The 20,867-nt window shown below is 37.1% G+C and overlaps 1 protein-coding gene across 1 annotated transcript; it reads right to left on the bottom strand.

Moving 5' to 3' along the window:
• Nucleotides 1-13,653: 13,653 nt before the first annotated feature.
• Nucleotides 13,654-15,091, bottom strand: LOC120428917 (achaete-scute complex protein T3-like). Its single transcript, XM_039594090.2, has 2 exons — nt 14,058-15,091; nt 13,654-13,981 (listed from the first exon to the last, which is right to left on the bottom strand). Exon 1 carries the CDS (start codon nt 14,983-14,985, stop codon nt 14,131-14,133), a length of 855 nt encoding a protein of 284 aa, XP_039450024.1. The 5' UTR covers nt 14,986-15,091; the 3' UTR covers nt 13,654-13,981; nt 14,058-14,130.
• Between the last annotated feature and the right edge of the window lie 5,776 nt (nt 15,092-20,867).

Raw genomic sequence — 20,867 nt, 5'->3', positions numbered from 1 at the left:
AAAGTTCATGCTCTTAATCTAGTCCTGTTTCTGCCAAACTGCTACTCTCACGCTGATCTCGTTCCTCCTCCACACCAGCTTCGAGCCGGCGTCAGCGACACGGCGATCGACGCGGCGATCGATGATTTCCACTGGAACGCGTGGCCGCCAACAGCAATGGCGATTTCCTCGCGGCGCGGCCTTGCCGCCGCGTATTCTTCTTCAACACACTTTTTTCGCGCACCCCTATTGTTCACACTCGCACGCGTCCCGTTCGCGGGTCACTTTTGTCCGATGCGAGCCTATTGTTCGCGACGCGCTTTTCCCGCGGCGTCACTCCTGTCCAGCGGTCTTTGGTCCCCGGATGCCCTTCGACATCCGGCTCGAAGGACCACAAAATGTACAGTTCTTACCGCGGACCAGCTGGGGAGGACGCAAGCGGACGACGTCGTTCGGATCGGCGGAGACGTTCGTTTTCCGGCACACGCACGTGCTCACGATGAAGACGGTCTTCGAGGGGTTTTCAACCCCAGTTTCACCCTTTTCGGGCCAAAAAATCCAACACACGCGGCGTTTACGATAAACTACACTTTATTGCGCAAAACACGTTTTATTGGGGCAAACCACTAGTTTTATTTGGTGTCGAACGACACTGATCGAGGATCGCGTAGATGTTCTTGCGCGCGTGGTCGGTACACTTCTAAAGCTGCTCTGGTATTCTCGCGATATCACGGGTCAAGCTAAAGGTAGTGTGCGTGGCAACTGACCGATCGCCATCGATCGTGCCTTTTATCAGTAGGTACAATAGAAAGATAAGAAAGCGCACTTGTTAAAGGGAGACGACCTATATCACAAACGTGATCCACAATCCAGGGGTTCTAATTCTAATTAATATCTTAAGCCTAAACAGCTGTCATAAGCCACTTTATAGCAGCCGCCATTATGGCTTAAGCAAAATCTCTCATATCTGAAAAATGCAATACTTGTCGCAAACTTATGCCACAAAACTGCACCGCAAAAGCTCACCCATCACGTTTAGAAATAACCTGGGTGCTCGAAACTCCATTTATGAATAATAACCGTCACAAAATATGAAAATTTAGACGTTACCCGTCAATCGATGGAGGCCCCCAAATGGGACCATTTTGGGGCGCATAAAAACAGAAGGAAACGACTGTCACGGTCGCTCGCCCGGTAGACGGCTCAATTGACCACCTGAGAGTCGGGTCGCCAACAGGTCGTCGTCGTTTGAATTGATTGTCGCTGACCGACGACGACGGGCCACCAGTGATTTGGAGATGCAACTTTTGCGCGATGCATATATGACAGAGACATCAGCGGCAGCAGCAGCATCCCAGACTAATTTAATTTCCATCCGCTCTGGCAGGCTCTTCTGGGTGTACGATTTGGGGCTGCGCGCCAGAATTGTGAAATAAATTTTATAAATTATGACATTTTTTCCTCGGTTGTCAAAAATATGTAAAAATTATTCATAAAGCTTTTGGGAAGTCCCCCGGGGTCTAACAAATGCGCGAGGGGTAGCAAAAAATGTCACTTGCTGTTGGTTGGAACATTGTTGGGGTTTATGCTGTATCAGGCGGTTGGTTTATCGGGTAAATCAAGACAACTTTACTCTAAATTTCTTAACAAGTGTAAAACTAACACTAATTTCGCATGGCCAGGATGTCATATAAGAAAACTATTTCAAAACGCTTTCCGGTGATGTAGAAAAAAGGTGATTATGCAAGTAACTTCAAACTGAATTCAACATAACTGACAACAGTGTTGCAAGATCGTCAAGATCACGGTGGGCTATAGTATATCAAATCATTTCATATGATTCAGATGGCATGTGAACAATTTTCCAAAATTTCAACCATCTTCTTTTTTAATTTGTCCTAAACTTTGAATAAGCTTTCCCTATGACCAAAGAAGGCATTTTGCGTCATTGGTTCGTTTATACAAGTCTGGAGGTGTTGTCGGGGCTCTTGGCTCAAATCCTTAAGAAAAATAAGCAGTTTTGCCCAATCGGTTGAGGTTGCGGGGTCGCTTCGCTGTATAGCGTGGAAGTTTCTTTAGAAATTTAAAAAAATGTTTAAAGAAAAGCGAAATTTTTTTTTTCGGAAGGTGGCGTTTTTTTTTTGTTTTTGTCCAAATTTCGTCAAGTGAGAGATTCTAATCTAAAATTGAACGCTCTTTAATTTTGTCAAAAAGTGTAAAGCGATCCGAGATTAACCTGAAGAGTCATTGGCAACTTAAAGAAGACGGTGGAAAACGGTTAAAAAAAATCACTTGATTTTTCGATTCGAAAATCGATTTATGGTAAAGACCCAAATAGGGGAAATATACGCTTTCTAATCAAACACCTATCTTCATCACATGGAGAGTTTGATGCTCGATTAAAGCTCCAAAAACACTATTTAGGCTTTGAACTTACCAGCAACAGCACCGCCTCGAGTAAGCACGCAAATTTATGCCATTTACTGGCCAAAAAAATCGAATTTAATGCACTTTTGATCATAATTTCTATTTTGCGAGACCATTTCTCATCATTTTGGTGGCACCCACATCCACACGCAAGATCAGAGGTTAACTGCTTAACGAAAGTCGCCATCAATATCTTTTTACTTGCGCTAACGATTTCAAAGCGCTTTAGATATAAAATTGCTTTCAACTACCGGCAACATGTTCTTTTGCACATTAGATAGTCACTCACTTGAAAAATAATCCCGAAACATGTAAATAATTTGCAAGCGCCATAAAAAAACAAACGCGCTAAGTCTTCTGACGTTTCAATTTTGACCACCCATTCCAATCGAAGGCTGAAGAAAACCGAGCGAGAAGCGAAGGCAAATAAAGAACAAAGGGTGGCCTCCAACACCACCAGCAGCGCCTGTTGGATTGAGCCAGTGATGCCAGGAAACTTTCTCTTTAAATGCTTCTTTTCGTGAGTGTTCGCTTAAAATTTCATCAATTTTGGCAGCACTAAGCAGACCCAAAAGAGCGCTGGAAGAAAAAAAGAACTAAGCTGGAAATAGAAAAATGGGCGTGGCCCAATGCACTCGACTGATTAGAATGCATTTTTGAAATATTTTTTTTAAATGCTTGTAAAAGGAGTAGCATAACTTTTAATAAAAGTGAAAATAAACAGAAATGTTCACAAAAAGTTGCTCTACTCGTTGGAGTACTTGGTTTTTAGTAAATTTCAAGGAACACTCCAGATTATCCAGCATCATTCAAACACGACCGCTTATTTGGCTTAAAATGGGCATATTTCCCCTTACACTAGAATTGAAAATGCTGGCATCTCAGTAAATATTTAATCGAATCATGATTGTTGATTGATTTAGAAGTTATAAAATGCATTTTCTCAAAATTTCATCACACTAATTTTGCCGCCATCTTAAATTAAAAAAAAGGAGAGCATTTCTCCATCAAACCCGGAAATGGATTCTACTTATATTTTTTAAATTTGGCTCAAACTTTGTGGGGGCTTTCCCTATCACCAAAGAAGCAATTTTTTTCACCCATACAAGTTTCCATACAATTTTGGCAGCTTTTGATACAAAAATGGTAAGTAAATATTCGAAAATCTGTAACATTTCAATTCCAATTGAAAAGAGCCTAAACCGAAAAAAAGTTCTCCGATCGGGCTCAAAATTTTTCTGGGGGTTCCTTGGCCAAAATAATTAGACCCGTATTTTTTTGTTTGGCCATTAGGGTGACCGACATCGTTCTAACGAAACTATTGGCACTACGCCCCCCGGGGCATGGCCTTCCTCTAACGTGGGATTTCTGCTCCAGCGCCTCTGACGAGACAGGAGAAACCGGGACCGACGTTTTACTTCACCATCCGATAGAAGCTCAGTGGATAAGGCGGGAATCGAACCCGCGTCTCATAGCATCATCGGGATCGGCAGCCGAAGCCGCTACCCCTGCGCCACGAGACCCACCGACATCGTTCTAGGGTGGTTCGAAAAATTGCAATTTTGTTTTTGAAATTTAATATGTCTTTATTGAACTTTCTAATAATAATTACATATCTTTTACGTGCTAAGTGATATGGCCTAATGCTCTTCATCTTTGTTGTATTTTTCGTTTTATTATTAACTGATCACCTTTATTTTATTTACTTCAAATTGTTTTACATTATTGCATTGAATCGAATACATTTGGGTAAAAAAGAAAAAAAATCACTTCAACAGCTAATTCTAACTTAAAACTAAAAAAATAAATTCATTGCAATATACAAAATCACTAGAACGAGTAAACTACGAACTGTATTTTAAGATGAATCCTCCAAAAGTTCTTACTTGTTCCTGGCGAGTTTTGCAACCACGCAGTGTTGTTGTCATCTCGATGAAATTTTTTAGAAGTTCTTGTGGTGAAAACAGGTCACTACTGCCTTCACCCGTTGATGTTGGTTGGATTATTTCCGAATTATTCTTAGCCATACCTACAACTTTGCCGAAGACATCAGAATTTCCTTCCTAAAATGAGCTTTCGAACTGGGAATAACTTTTTTAAAGTCGGATTTTATGATATTTGACAACGAAGAGATATGTCGTCGTGCTCGTGCTATCTTGTCGCACTTGCTTTTTGGGCCAAATTGAGAAAGGAACTCTATTTTTTGCTGCTTCTAATGCCTCACCTTTTGACCTTCACAAATTCTAAAAAAAATCGTTTTCAATCCTGAGATAATCAATAATAACCGAAAATACCCCGTGCATAATGTTGTCTCTCTTAATATGAAAGAAGTTTCGATCTGCTCGTGCTATCTTGACACATCCCGAAAATTGCTACAAGTGTGACAACGGACCAAAAGAAATTAAGTCAGAAAACGTTTTGACACACGTACATGCCCGACTACTGTAAACATTTTTAATTGCCGGGACGCCGGCATTTTCAACCAAACATCGAGATAAAACACAGAATGGTCAGCCAAACAAAACGGGTTTGTTATTGTTTACATTACGTGCTCTAGTTTTTGTTTAGGTCAAGCATTAAAACACTTTTTTCTCGGAACGTCGAACTGGACGGTGCGACAAGATAGCACAATCACTTAGAGGTGATAAGAATCAAATTTGAAGATAGTTGATTTTTGTCACACATTGAGTCTGTGATAGGTAAATATGCTCAAAAACCAATAATCAATGATAAAATTTAAGCAGAAAATATTCGATTCCATTGCTTCATCTGTCAACCCAAACACTAACGCAACATTTGCAACTGTCATGTTGCGCAAATCAATTGTAAACCCCCTTCCGCCAACACGGGTATCGATTAACCTAAATGCATTCAAAACACATCCAAACCTACCCACGTCGATGATGCATTAATGTTTAGACCCTGCGTGACAGTTGTGACGACATCTGACGTCCCAATCCGTTCTAATTAGGACCCACCCAGCCCTGGAACAATCGGGCCATTCCTATCGCATCGGATCGCCTCGTATCGCGATTGATCGTGAAGCTGCGATAACGGCCTTCAAGTCCGAAAACAAGGCCCACAATGTCGCAAAAGGATTACCTCCTCCTTCTCCTCCGATGGGTCAGCGAAACAGGAGAAACGCAACGCATTTGGCCGAAAATAACTTCATCAATTGCAAGACGTCGATCGTTCTAGCGATAACGATCGTCACCAGACCTCTTTTGCTGGGTAATCAAGATGTCGTGCCTGTGTGGCACTGGGTTGTCTGAGCCAAGCGAGAGACCTACAGACCTACAGAACGAACGCTTGAGAGTCAGAGACTGATTGGTGGTAACACGCTGTGGCGCGCTGTCAAAAGCGAAGAGTTGCCATAATGGGGGATGCTATAATTCGTTCTTATTTAAATAATCGGATTATTTTATCTCATTAGTGACTTGTCAATAGATGCAAAACAACATGTTTGTGCAGTTTAGCAGCCTTTTGTCTGCAGCTTTGTCTAAAATATCAATAATTCCGCCGCAAACGGATGCAATCATCCGTTCTGATCCGGATCGCGACTCGCATCAAAAATCGATTTCGCACATCTTAAAACGACCCGCTCTTACAAATTGTGCTGATCTATGCAAATTAACCTTGTCTGGCTGCGGTTTTGCTTTGAGTGCGCGTGGTTTCATCGAGGTTCTCTTCATGTTGCACACGCGACCATGCCAGTCGGTCGTGCGCCACCTCGGTCGATCCTGTTGCTGCCTCGTGGCCAAAACCGCATATTGCATCGGATTTTACGAGCTGCAAATAAATTTAAAAAAGAAGCAAAAAACGCTTGAGAACTCGAGCGGGCGCGCGCCACCAGTCAGTCGTATCCTGCTGAGGCGCTGAATTCGATAATGATCGCGGCGGCGTTGATCTGTCTCCTTTTTGGAACCGCGCGATCTGCGATAATTTCCGCCGACAGCCGCGTGACACGCCAAGTGGCTACCCCTGTGGAGTGTGACTCCTGGAGGAGCCTGCGCAGGCAGTGAGCATGAGCGTGGGAGGTCGATGAGAGGAATCTTGTAAAATATATTGAAATTGATTTAGGGGTATTATGCACCAATGGGGCAAAACGCATCCCCTACAAATTGACCAATTTTTCCAAGGAAAAGATACGCAGATACATAGGGGCAGCATGAATGTTAAAAGATTCGTATGGACGCAAAAAAAATGCATACTTGTCTTAAAGAAAGCGCAAATGACATTTGAGAAGGACGTAAGTTATTTAAATATGTTTGTATTTCTGGAAAAATCGGGTGTGCTTTTCGGTAAAATTATTTCCCAAGTCTGTCTTATAGAAATGGCCAAAAAATTACCGAAACCCCTGTTTTTTCAACATTTTTATTTTAAAAACCGCTGTAACTTCACCAGGATTAGACTTAGGACAATGGTCAATACGGAGACTTTTATGTAAAATTATCTGGAGAATAGATTCTCACAATCGGTTTTTGAATATTTTGACGTTTAGACCACTTTTCAAAAAAATAGTTTCAGTAAATGATACGTGTACGTTTTTAGGAGAGACCTACCATACTGACTTTTTTTCGTGAGTGTTTTTGTAACATCTTAGGCTATTTTCTAAAAAAAATTGAACGAAAAAAAATCATGACATCATCTTAAAATTTAACTTTTAAGCTTCAAAATCGAAAAATCGTTAACGTGTATTTTTCTTCCAGTGCATTTTTTTTAGAAAGCTCGTCTGATTTCCTACAAGTTTGTCTTTGATCACTTTTTGATCCGATGCAACTGCTTCGAGATACAGTAAATTTTAAATTACGAATTACAAATATATTTAAATAACGCCCTTCTCAAATGCCATTCTTGAGTGCAACTGGCTCCATATACACAAAAATGGCTTCTACAAGCGTAGGATAACATGTCTACAAAGTTAAATTGAAATCGGAGAGGGTCAAACGTGAGGGAAAAATCCTGATGTGTGCTGGATTTGCTCTATGTAAAATATGCTGAACTTAAAAAAATACTTTTGAAAGCGCACGATTGAAAGTTATAGGTGGATAGCTCGAAAAGATTGTCAAAAACAGCCAATACCATATCATTTTCAAAAAAAATCGTATAATTCTGATAGCTCGTGTCAAGTGTAAGCACATCCCTTACATCAACATTTCTAATTTTGTCTGCTTTACAACTGTGTACAACAATGTTACGCTTTAAAAAATAGTAAACACGTAATTTTAAAATGTTTTTATTGAATTCTCAGTGAAAAAAATACCTTAGAGTTATAGTAAATTAGAAAAAATAAATAAAATATGAAAAATCAACTATCAACTTTCGTGATGAAAAATACGTTTTTTCGAAATTTTGAGTACGCCATCAAATCACTACAAGTTGATTTATTAAAGAAACAAAATTCACTAAGGTTTCATTTTTCAACATCAAAAATCGAACCAAGAGCTTTCGAGTTTTGAAAAATAATGAGTTAACTAGATGACACTGAGCAACTCTCTACGAAAATGGCCAATTGTGTGATTTTTTTTTTGTTTATTGTATGTGGCTTAACCTTTTTGGAAGCCTTCCCTATGACCAAAGAAGCCATTTTGTTGATTGGTTCACCCATAGGCTCCGTACAAAAATAGTACGTAATTATTCGGAAATCTTCATCTTTTGAATGAATTTTCTTGACGGTTTGGTTCATTTGGTAAAGTTGTACAAAGACTATTCAGAAAAAAATTGTACAAGAAAAAAAATGCCGATTTTTAAATTAAGTTTTATACACGAAAAATTAATTTCCCAAAATCCATATATTTTATTTGAATATGTGTTGATATGATATGTTTTGAAAAAAAAAATGTGTTTAGGAAAAATAGAAATTTTCCTGATGTTTTTTTTAATTTCGGCATTTTGTGTAAAATAAAATTTTCAATCAAAAGTTCTTCAAAGATTTTTAATAAAGAGCATTGTTTTCAAGATTGATATTAATTTTATAATATTAATTTATTAATATTATTTTTAACTGAAAATTTCAAGTTTTGCGATTTCTAAAATAGTGTCCATTTCTGAAAATATGTTATCGAAAAATTGAGGTAATTGCTTAAAATACATTTGACTCCAGGTTGCTAAAATACAGCAAATAAAGAAAAATAAAAAGTAAAATTGAAGTTTTTTATGTATCATCCATTTTGTAGAACCAATATCTCAGAAATTAATGGCTATAAATTTTAAATGTAAAAGAATTCGATCTTTGCGAAAAAAAATATTCATAATTTGTTTGAATGAAAGCTAATATTTCAAAAGGGTGTTATATTGAATATTTGACCATTTTTAAATTTAAGTCTTATTATGCTTGATTGATAGTTGTCTCAGCAAATTATGTTATATCTCCGATATCAAATTATGAGCGGCTTTATAAAAAAGTTCCTTAGTAACAGTTCAAATGGGGCAAATCTGCAGTTCACGTAAAGTAAGAGAGAGATTTACTGCTTGATTACAATCGCAGATTCGCCCTATTAAACTGTTACTACGGAGTTATAGTTTTTTTTCAAAATGCTTGTTTCGATGAAGCTTTTTAATTATTTAGAATAAACTAATTGATGAAATTTCTATTGTTTTCATTTCATTTAAAATTCATAAGGCCGTTGCAAATGTTGTTTCAAGTTTCAAGTGCAAGCCATGGTTTCATCATTTGGATGATTATTTTAAATGCATTTTGCACTAGCTCAGTTATTTTGCAATCATTGTTTTCCAAAATATCTCAGTATTCATGAAATCATTTTCTTAGCTATTTGCGGTACTGTAAAACGGAATTTTACAAAAAATCTAAATAATTTGAAACAAGCCTAAAAATGCTAAATATAATTATAAACGCAGGAACATTGACGTTGAATTACAGTTTCTGAAAAGCGTTTTTATTTGAAATCAAGTAAAAATAAATTCAATGGGAGGTTATCAGGCAGGTTTTTCTCAAAAGTTTGCAGAATAAGTTTTTTAAATAGTCAAAATTGGTCTATTGAATGAAATCATATCCGAATAGTTAAACTGCCAAATAGGGTAGAGTACCCAGAAATCGCCCACTTTATAGTGGGAATCAACGAAATTTGACAAGAATTCAATGACAATTTATGGTTTTCGGTTCTATTTGTTGTAAAACTTTGACAAACTATTTGCTTTTAAGTTTCCACAAGGTTTTTATCATTTACAAGTTCATTTTTGTTGAAATTTTGCGTTTTAATAAAGTACTCTGAAGTGCCTATTTTCGCCCCCCTAAATCCAATATTTGCCCACCCTTGGAACCAGTTTTCGCCCACGACAAAAATCAAGAAATCAAATAAAATTATGGCTCAAAACTAAGTAAATATGGTCTCCTATTGATTCACAATATGTTCCCGAAGCTCAATTTCATTGATGTGCACAATTTTGTTGTAATATTTTTAAATTGAAATTCAAAAAACCCTAGTTGTTTTTTTAACAGATATTCCACTAATTTTGAGGTTCTAACTAAAACCAAAACATGTTCGCACTCATAAAAAATATGACTTAATCAAAATTCCTAATAGAACTCATGTGTCCCTATTCACCCAAGATAAGGGCACACAGTTACAATTAGTTCCATGTTCGCTCCCGAATTGACTCAATAGAAAACTTCGAGTACCTCTTAAATAAAAATATTTAGCACATGTGCTATTTTTAAAGATGTTGTGTAACTTCAATTCCTCCTTTACTTAATTTGTTCTACAATGTACCAGTAAACTCTTACCACGTTTGAGCTAGGTGTCCCATATCTGAGTTTAGGTTAATTTTTGAACTGATGTTTTTACCAAAACACCCTGATGAATGAAATAAAATAAAATAAATAGTTAACCTTTAAAAATAATCTGGAATGATCCAAAAATATTTTCAAGCACATTTCGCTGCGATTAGAAAAGTTTTTATGGTAAACGAAAACTGGTTCTAGCTAAAATCTGAAAACACAATACTAGATTTCGCCCTGGACGAAAATTGGATCTCATGTTTTTTCATGACCCCAATAATCGCCCACTTTATTTTATTGAAATAACCTTTGGTAAACTTTTGAAACAGGTAAATCACTATATTTTCATGAAATTCAGACATGCAGTGAAGCAATAAATTATTCAGATACATTATTTTCGGACGAAATGAGTTGTTTTCCCTCATTAACATTATTACCCACTGTAGTCGGAATTGACAAAAATATGGCGGCTGCAATAAGGCTTTTTTTTAAATGCTTATAAAAACTTAATAAACAATAGTAATTCACTAGGAATGTTTCAATTAGAGCTGGGTCATTCCACCTGAAGCGGAACACCATTTGAAAATTACCATCTCCGATTCTGCTCAAATTTGGCAGAGCTGTTAAGACTATCAAAACATGCAAAAATCCCGAATTTCATCCAAATCGGACCACCCCCTCCATTTTTGTACCCTCCCAAAAAATCGACTTTTTGGCGATTATTGAGCAAAACCCCTATCTTCAAACGACGATAACTCAGGAACCACAAATCTTAGAGGGTCGGTCTTAGACTCAATTTTGAAGGAAATTGGACGTAGAATCCATTTCCGCGATCAAAATTTAGATTAAAATATGTTTTCTACCTGTATTGCGCAATTGAAAACTTTAAATGGCCGTATCTCAAAACAGCCCTATTTATTTTTTTAAATTTGACCTCACCATCGTATTCCCCGTCCGATTTTACATAAGAATCACCTATCGACAAAAAGGAATATTTTTCGTTCCAGAGATATCGAATTATAAAGTTTTAAGTATTTGAAATTACCTATAATATCTACACTCGCCGCATCTGCTAGAAGCACTCAGTCGTGCTGATCAATAATAACTACCTGGTGTTCTGTAAGATGAATATTTTTTTCAATTTTATACGGTTTTGAGATAATCAATACCTTGAACAATCTATTTTTTGTTTAAGGAATATTTATTGGGTAATTTTTAATGCACTATTTTTCCTGATCTCAGTGTCATTAAACCATATTAAGTAAAATTTGAACTTTTAATATTTATTTGCAAATGCTACAGAGTTTTTACAATACAATTTTCGAAAATTTATCATTATTCTATTATTTTCATATTTTTTCTAATTCCTCCTTTCTCAAATTATTTCTTTTATTTCTTCTTTTATTTGAAACGAGAACAAATGTAGAGCTGGCTGTAGTAGATGAAATAATTCTCATGGGTTCTAGAGCTTTTGCCATGTGCGGTAGCGAAATAGTGCCATTCAGCAAAAACTTCAAATTCTGCCTTAGGGTTTGAAAGATTGATCATATTAAACCGATTTTTATAATGTGTTTCATCAGAATAATTGATGATTTTTTTTTCAATTCTGGTACATTTAATTTCAAAAGCAATACCATATACTTCTGATACATGTGGATAGCAGCTGTATCGTCTTCCAAAATTTCGAAATGATTGACAAACAAAAAAAAAGATTATTGTTCGGACGGTGTCGAAATGAACACAACTGAATAATAACACAACTAGATAATAAATCAGATTAATCGTTGTGATTTTCTTACCTTTTTCCAGTTTTATACTTTCCAGAAATCCTCCTCCTTAATCATGCTTCACGAGAGTTTTATTCATATTAATTCACAATTTTTAACACGATAATGTATCGTACACTTTTTCTTAAGTTACAAGATCAATTACAATTTCCTGCTAGCTCTGCGGGAATTCCATTCTGCCCTGTATTGCGTGTCGTTCTTGCTTTGTACTGTGGGCTAGCACACAAATTCACCGTATACAGCAGTTTCCTACAGTGGTGTACATTACATTTTTGCCTTATCTGCTAATGATTATTTGGGATGAAACCTTAATTCAATAAATAACCAGGTAGCAGTTATTGAACAGCGCTTCTGAGTGCTTCTAGCATATGCGGCGAATGAAGCTAATGTAGGTAATCTCAAAAACTAAAAACTTTAAAATTCGATATCTCTGGAACGAAACATATTCCTTTCTGTCGATAAGTGATTCTTATGTAAAATCGGACGGGGAATACGATAATGAGGTCAAATTTTAAAAATAAATAGGGCTGTTTTGAGATACGGCCATTTAAAGTTTTCAATTGCGCAATACAGGTAGAAAACATATTTTAATCTAAATTTTGATCGCGGAAATGGATTCTACGTCCAATTTCCTTCAAAATTGAGTCTAAGACCGACCCTCTAAGATTTGTGGTTCCTGAGTTATCGTCGTTTGGAGATAGGGGTTTCGCTCAAAAATCGCCAAAAAGTCGATTTTTTGGGAGGGTACAAAAATGGAGGGGGTGGTCCGATTTGGATGAAATTCGGGATTTTTGCATGTTTTGATAGTCTTAACAGCTCTGCCAAATTTGAGCAGAATCGGAGATGGTAATTTTCAAATTTGCATTTTTTCTTGCACACTTCAGGTGGAATGACCCAGCTAGAAATGAATGAATATGCAAACCTGCATAATAAATTCAACCAAAAAATGGTATAAGTTAGCTGAATACAGATTAAATCCAGTAGGTGGGCGAAAACTAGAGCAGGGCGAAAACTGGGTCCTCTACCCTATATGATAATTTTCCCTAGATCACAAAATTCCTTCTGAAAATACACTTTTACGATTATTTACATACCATTTTTGCATAGACAGATGCCAAAATTCATTAAAAAAAAGCTCATTTCTCTGGTTTTGGCATCGTTATAGCGACATTTGAGATTTCAAGGTTTCTATGTTTTTTTTTAATGTAATGCAAATGTCATTTTCAAACTAATTTTTTTTTTCTTTTGGAGCTCAACTTAATTCATTCTAAGGCGTCATCCATAAAGTATGTCACGCTAAAATCGGCCAAAATTAACCCCATTCTGTATTTCTTGACCGCTAGTTCATGTTCACAGTAAAAAAAAAAATCTCCTTGCCCAAATACACAAAACAGCTCACGTTTTAAATATTCTCAATATCAAATAAACTCTCCATCTATTTATTACTTCAAGAAAATGAAAACAATTCAAGATTGAATGGGACACATTCATTGATTCATTTATTGTATTGTTTACTATATAATATGCTGCAAAGTGTTGGAATAGTGAACAAGCCGGGTTCGTCGTCTGGTCAAATGATGTCTTCTGAATTGGCTCTAACTTAAATCGCATTAAAAACTGAGATAAATGGAAACAGACTCAAATGTCATCAATAAGATTATTTTTGCCAAGGGACAATTTTCTTTCAACAAATCAGAGAATAACCAAGAAAGTTTTAAATTTTTCAACATAAAATTTACATTTATTCCATGACTAGATTTCCATAGTTGTTGTATATCCCTTAACAGTACGACACAAAATTACTCGCTACTTTGTACATGAATTCTTGAACATTTCTCAAACCCCATCACCGTTGTCAGGGGTTGACTTGGAGCCCAGTCCAGTGTTTGGAGCACGGGGCTCGTTTTTTTCGTTTTTGAGTTGAGATCATCTGAAACGAACGTCCTCGTGTCCCCCCCGTAACTGGCGGACACGGTGCAGGAACCCAATCGATGGCACTCTAACGTCTTATCGTAATCAGTTCGCCACTGTCTCGCGATGGCTGAGAGATCTGTTGAAGAAGAAACGAGAAGGAAGGAGGTCGTTAGTGAAATTGCCGAATGTTGGAAGGGGTTTGAGGAACTCACTTTAAGGGCACTTCCTCCGGAAGTCTCAGCCTCTCAAATTTCAGTCTTTTCGTCAATTTTCAACACGGAGATTCTACTGCTGCTGCTGCCACCAGGAAATCGCGTCCAGCAGTTCTTCGTCGTCGGTGTTCTGGGGACTCATCTCTTCGTGGGTGTAACCTGGGATCGGGACCGGTAGCGGAAGTGGTGCCACTTTGTACACGTGGTGCATCGGCGCGGAGTAGGTGGCCGTACTGAGCGCTGGACTCGTGAAGGTGGTCATGCTGGGCAGCACGGTTGTGGCTGAGGTTGGTGGAGTTGGGTACAGGTCGTACGGTTCGCGCTTGAAGGTCGGCGTGAGTTCCGGCTGACTGCTGTAGCTGGAGTATTCCGAGAGTTGGGAGGGTGCGGGAGATGAGGAGGTCGAGGACTCCGACATTGATCCGTAGAATGAGACCGGCGAGAGGGCTTGCGAGTCGAGCTTGGTTGAGGTCGACTCGGACGAGCCGTTGTTCTCGATGTCCTCCTCGAGCATACGTTGCATGGAGCGGATGTACTTGACGGCCACCTTGAGGGTGTCCACCTTGCTGAGCTTCTTGTGGGGGCCGCGGCCACCGTTGGTGAGGGCCGTCACGACCGTGGACGGGATGTGCTGGCGCAAGTTCGCGAAACCGTTGTTAACCTGCTTGACGCGGTTCCGTTCGCGGGCGTTCCGACGCTGGATCGATACGGATTGCTGCGGAGTCACGGCGTACGGTAGAGACGTTGGGCAGTACTTTTTGCCGATCATTGGACGATCCTTGAACTGGGTTGGTGGCGGTTGCGTAGTTGGCGTGACCGGCGCCGGTGCGATCGGCCGTTTGCGGTACGGCATCGACGACGGTTGCTGGACCGTGCTGGTCATGTAGATGTTCTGTCCCATAGACATGCTTCGAGCTACTGTGGCCATCGGAATTCACGAGCAAACACTTTGAGTTCTTAAAGTCCTTTTTGTACGATTCACTTGCACTGTTTTTTCCAAACACTTCGCTTCTTCGGTTCAGCTCAAAAAACCTTTTGCCCAAAACAGATCGCACGATCACTTCTCCGAAGATCTTTCCTCGCTGAAGGTAGCTCCCGAAATGGTACCTTTCATCCTGCAGCGGTTGCATTTTGTATGCTCTTTTTCCCCGACCGACCCGTCATCATCATCGTCTTCTTCGGATGCAGGTGCCCTGACCAACACACCTTCACAGCTGCAGCCGGCGCGATCATCCTTAAGGGCCCGAGAGCACAACCAAAAAAAACCTGATCATCGATCAACCAGAGAGCGAGCGAGTGAGCGACATCAAAACAAGAAAGAGAGAAAGGACAAAGCACGAAGTGGCGCGCGCCCTCTTCGGCTTCAGCGATCGCGTGGCGCACCGCACGACTGGCCCGAACGCGATCGGAGTCGTGCGCGCGCGCTCTCGCAGACAGCAGCAGAAGCACGTTGTAATTGATCGGTGCGCGACTGCAGTTTTGGGGTTGCGCGAAATTGATTAACCGATTGATCACCGAGCGCGAGCTGAGCTGGGGAGTGATGATCAGAAAATTAAATCGGATGGAGTTGGGATATTTTGGAGGGGTTTGAAAAATAATTGGGAGACAGATTTGAACTTTTATTACAATATTTGAAGGCAATTTTTCTCGTTTATTTTGGTTATTAAAGAGTAATCGAAATAGTGTGATACGATCGTGTTTCAATTAGGGTTCAAAAAATATTGCATTGAAAGCAAGGGATACTTTTGAATCATTTTTTTTTTCTTGAAGTAGTTGTTTTAAGAGATCATGTTTCTCTGTTTTAATCGAAAAATATTATTATTTTCAACTTAACTGCTAACATCACGGGAAAAAACGATAATATTTATTTGTTAGGAAAATAAGTTCAATTTATTTGCATAATTTATTAAGTAATCCTTACGTGCTCCTTTAACTACGCAAACGAATCGTTTCAAATAAGACCATCTGTTTTACTTATATTGCAGCGTGCTGCAATAAGTAGGCTTGGAGTGTGCTTGTCCTATAAAAAATTGATCAAGAAAAGCATCCATGTCAATTATTTAACCAGAGTGACATTGATCGGTTAATGATGTTTATTTTACATGTTTGAAATGAAGTGTTTGTTCGACTAAAGTGAGATTTAATCAGAAAACGGACTGCATTTTGGATTCGTTAAACACGTCACCATTCTTGCTGTCCAACCGTCCACAAACACAGCAAGGAGATCTGTCGCCAAAACGCAATAAGTTCGCTTAAACTAGTGATGAAATCGCTTTTTCCTCAGACTGCTGAAAAACTGTCTGGAATCAGCTGGTCCAATTTGACCAGCAAAAAAAAGAAGAAGAAGAGAATTAAAAACCAAAAAAGATCGCTAAAAATAACTTTGAAATACCAAGGTTACCTTGTTTTTTTTTTTGAAATCATTGAATCTGCAAAATAAGTTCAGCTCGATTTTTTGTAAGATAGCTTCCAGTAACATAACTTCAGGTCAGTTGCTGATAGGTAATTCCAGCTCATTTCTGCAAGATTTGATCTTGCCGATAACTTCAAGTCAGTTTTTGTATGATTACATTCTGCAAGATAACTTCAACTTAATTTCTGCAAGTTAATTTTCAGCACGATTTCTGCGAGATAACTTCCTGCAAGAAGTCAAAAGGACATAAAATTGAAATTTTTAGTCCTTCTGAAATGATATTTTTGATTGAAAAAATTAAAATATTGTTTTCAAAAAGATCAGAAAATTTCACGAATGTTTCATATTTTAACATTGAAAATCGGACAATTAGTTGCTGAGATATCGACATTAGAAAATGGTGGGTTGTTTGGGTGAGACTTAGAAAACATCAATTTTCCTGATTTTAAACCTTTGCATGGCAATATGTCAGCAACTAAGGGTCGTATCAACAAAGTTCAAAAAAGCAAAATACAGAGAATTTTCTCAGCTTTTACAAAATATTGTTTTCAAAAGTGGGCAAACATGTGCAGTTTATTTGAAAAATGAATAACTGTGACTTTTTTTTCAAAAAAGTTACCTAAAAATGGGTATAACTTGAAAACGGTGCACTTTATCAACATTTCACTGAAGTACTTTTTGATTGCAAATTCAATTTTAAACACTCTGAAAATTTCTGAAAAGTTGGCATTTGATGTCCCCTTAAACATATAAAAAAAATTCAAATCAAGTTTTAGTGACAAAAAGTGAAATTAAAAATCACCAACAATTGTTTTTACCGTGTAATATTATTATTCAGTGTAGGCCATATCCATACCTATAACTTTGCCGAAGATATCAATTTTCATGTATTATTTTTGTATGGACAGCTGCCAAATTTGTATGGAAAATTATATGGACAAAATGGCTTCTTGAGGCATATCAAAGGCACCAAACAAGTTTCAGCCGGATTAAAAAATACAAAAAAAAATCGAATGACCGAAATCCCATAAAACTGCTCAACAATATTTTTGAAAAGCTGAGATTTTTTACATTTTTCTTTCTAGGACTTTGATAACTTTGCGAATAATTTAAATTTTTTCAATAAAACTAATTTCAAAATAAAAAAAAAAATACTGCATTTAATGCTGTTCCGGTTTAGATGGAATGACCCAAATTGTTTCCAATATTTTTTTTGCCCAAATTTCTATATATCCAAAAAACATATTTAAATCAAATAAAAAAAAATGCAAAGAAAAGTCGACTTGCGCAATCGTAGACACCTTTGTCAAAAGAAGCAATTTTGCATCATTAGTTTTTCATACAAATCTCAATACATTTTTGCGGGCAGGTATAAAATGGGTACGTAACTATATGAAAATCTGTATTTTGAGTTTCTATGTTATAGTTTTCTTTCTGTAAGTTTTTTGAAAACTTTTTCTTACTCTTGTCTATTCCATAGTTATAAGTAATCATTTTTCGATTCAATTATGATGTAAAACACAGCTGAAAGGAACACCAAAACTCTGTTATGTACCTAAATGAACTCATTGTAACTTGATTATTCACAAATAAAACCGAATTGAATTAAATTGAAAAGTTACAGTTTTCTAAGTGTTACCTAATTACTCTGTATTTTATAACTGACTATATCTCGGAAACTGTTGGTTTGATTTTCAATATAATAAAATTAAACATGAAGTGGTAATTTTTATAACTACATCTTTTTAAAAATTAAAAATCATTCATAACGTCATGATTTGAATTCCCGTACGCTTCGAAACCAGGACACCTCATCTTATTTTATCAATTATGAGGATTTAAGTTCGCATTATGAATGTCAAAACTGTGTTATTTAATGAATTTTAACATTAACTTTCATTTAAAGTTTTTTGAACGCTGTAGTTAATGCCAAAACAATAATATAAAACAAAATTATAAGTTTACCATAAATGTGAAACATTTCACTGAAATATTTCATAAGCGTCCGATGCACCGGGAAGGCAAAGCAGAAATTTATGGTTTTGATTTCCTTAAATTCTAGTAAGTTTATTTATAACATATCGATTATTTGGATGTTAACAGCTTATTTTAGACCTTCTAAAGATTCTAAAGCTTGTTGAGTTCTGACAAATCAACTTTGAGATGAGAATGACAACTGTCATTATTGCTGCTACCCCTCACGATAGAATGTTCGCCAGGGTAGTACAGACCTATGCTGAAAACAGCAACAAAAATCGCTAGGTTTTCACCTATCACATATTTTTGGCAATAATTACCTTAAACAAACCAGCCGAATTAAGTTGCTAGGTTTGATTCTACCCAAAACTTGAAGAAGTTGTTATGCATTTTGTTTGAACATTATCGAACAAAACTTAAAATGTGAATGAATATTTTTCTTTCCGTTCAATAGGAATAAACAGGTTGTTGAATTAATAACAATGAAATATTTCTTATTATATTCAATCTCAATCGAGACTGTTTTACCCTCGGGCCTCGGGCTTCATTTCAGTTTGCCCCCGAAAATTTAGAATACCTTATACACTTACCAACTTTGTTGCATATCTCAGCAAGTCTTTCCTTAGATAGCAAGCAACATCCAAACCTCTGTGGTAGCAATCTTATGTTGATTAAATCTGCAGATAAAAGGATTTTTCATCTACATTTAGATTTACGATGCTATTGGAATGAAAGAATGTATTTTGAGATTTTTTTTATTTTAAATTTCAAGAAAATAGAGTGTTTTTCTAAAAATATTATGAAAATTAATAAATCACATTTTTTTAGTTTTATCGGTTGTTATTATTAACTAGAAAAAAAAACTCAGGGCTTAATTTCTTTATTCTAAAAAAAAAGTTGAAAAATAATTGAGTAGATTGGCAATCAGTTTCAATAACTTTCACAGTACGTTTATTTGCTCAAGCATTTGAGTGTTTCAAAATTAAAACATAATCGAATCTTTTAATTACCACTAAGTGGATTCCAGCTCGAAGACCACCTCACATGTCACAACAAAAACCTCCCGACGACAAAGAATGTCCCATTATCACCAGGCTCAATCAGCACTGATCTGTCACCGTGGTCCACCTTAAGGAACCTTGCTTGGCGCAAATTCTTTGCTCTGACGTCGCCCCGCAGATATGCAACATTGTTTGCATATTAATGAGCTCTGTTCTAATTTTCAGCCGGACAAGTGCAAATGAGGCCACCGTTGATGCATTTGAACCTTCTGATTTGACACTGTGAAAAATTGTTTTGTAAAGTTGGCTGAAATGAGGGATGTCATTTGTTCATTAACTATTTGTTTAATTAGCAAATTTGTTTTTTTTACAAATTAAGTTTTTTTAATGTAAAACTTTTTGCAAATGCAACACTTTTTTTTATTATATTTTTCAAACATTTTTATTTTTTACTTTTCTCCACGTCTCTGTCCGAGCTGATAAGTCTTTATGTCTCATTTATCATGTCAGTTGGTGAAGAAGAGGAAAGGACAAGTGCAGCCGAGAAAAGGAGCTTGGAAAGGAAGTATGTATTGAGTGGTGAACATTTGCAGGTAGCGCGGATCCAGAATCTTGCGTGATCAAAGTCAATGAGATTTAGGGCTTTTGAGGGGAACGAAGCAACCAAAAAAAATCGGGGCGTTTAGCTGCCTAATGGCGCGTGATTGGAGGTTTCATGGAGCTTTCGGGATACGTTGCATGCTGCGGTGGTAATGATTTGTTGGCGATTGTTGGTGACTGATAAAGAATTATTGGCGTTTTGTCAATTATTTTGTTTATGGCTTGCTAATTAATTCTGAAATAATTTATTTCGGTGCCTGCTGCTGGTTACAAAGTTGTCGAAAACTAAGAAACTACTTTTCACCAAATATTGTTAATGAATGTGAATTTAGCAGTCATTCAAAGAATAAGTGATTTTTTCCAACATTTAAAATAAATTCTAAATACATTCGGAAATATACTGTAAAACCAGTTTTATTATGATTTATTTCACTTTAATCAATTCTCATCAATATTTGCCATTTGTCTGCTGTTGAATATCCAATGATATCTTTTTTCAAATCTCACCCCCAAAAAGACAATGGCCCACCAATATCTGGCACAATGAGACCTAATACCCAGCACATTTGTGTTAAAATTGACGGCCTTTGTATGATTGATGCCCTGTTTATTCCCCTGGACATTGGACAATTGCTCCCGACAGCACGGGAAGGAACTCATAAATTCTAACCTCAAATCGTCCAGTTTTTGTTTGTATCTTTTTAGAAGAAAGAAAAACAATCTCCGAAACTCGAGCGGCAGATGATCGTCCTGGTAGAAAACGACCCAACCAAAACAAACAAACAGCAAAAATCCAATTTATGGAAATGAAATGTGTCT

This window comes from Culex pipiens, chromosome 1, assembly GCF_016801865.2.
Source record: "Culex pipiens pallens isolate TS chromosome 1, TS_CPP_V2, whole genome shotgun sequence".
NCBI classification, from domain to species: Eukaryota; Metazoa; Arthropoda; class Insecta; order Diptera; family Culicidae; genus Culex; species Culex pipiens.
Note: the sequence above shows the minus strand (reverse complement) of the source record. Positions and strands in the feature narration are given on the sequence as shown.

Coding starts and splice junctions, on each gene's coding strand:
- LOC120428917 (XM_039594090.2), bottom strand. CDS start 14,985: ATGGCCACAGTAGCTCGAAGCATGTCTATGGGACAGAACATCTACATG.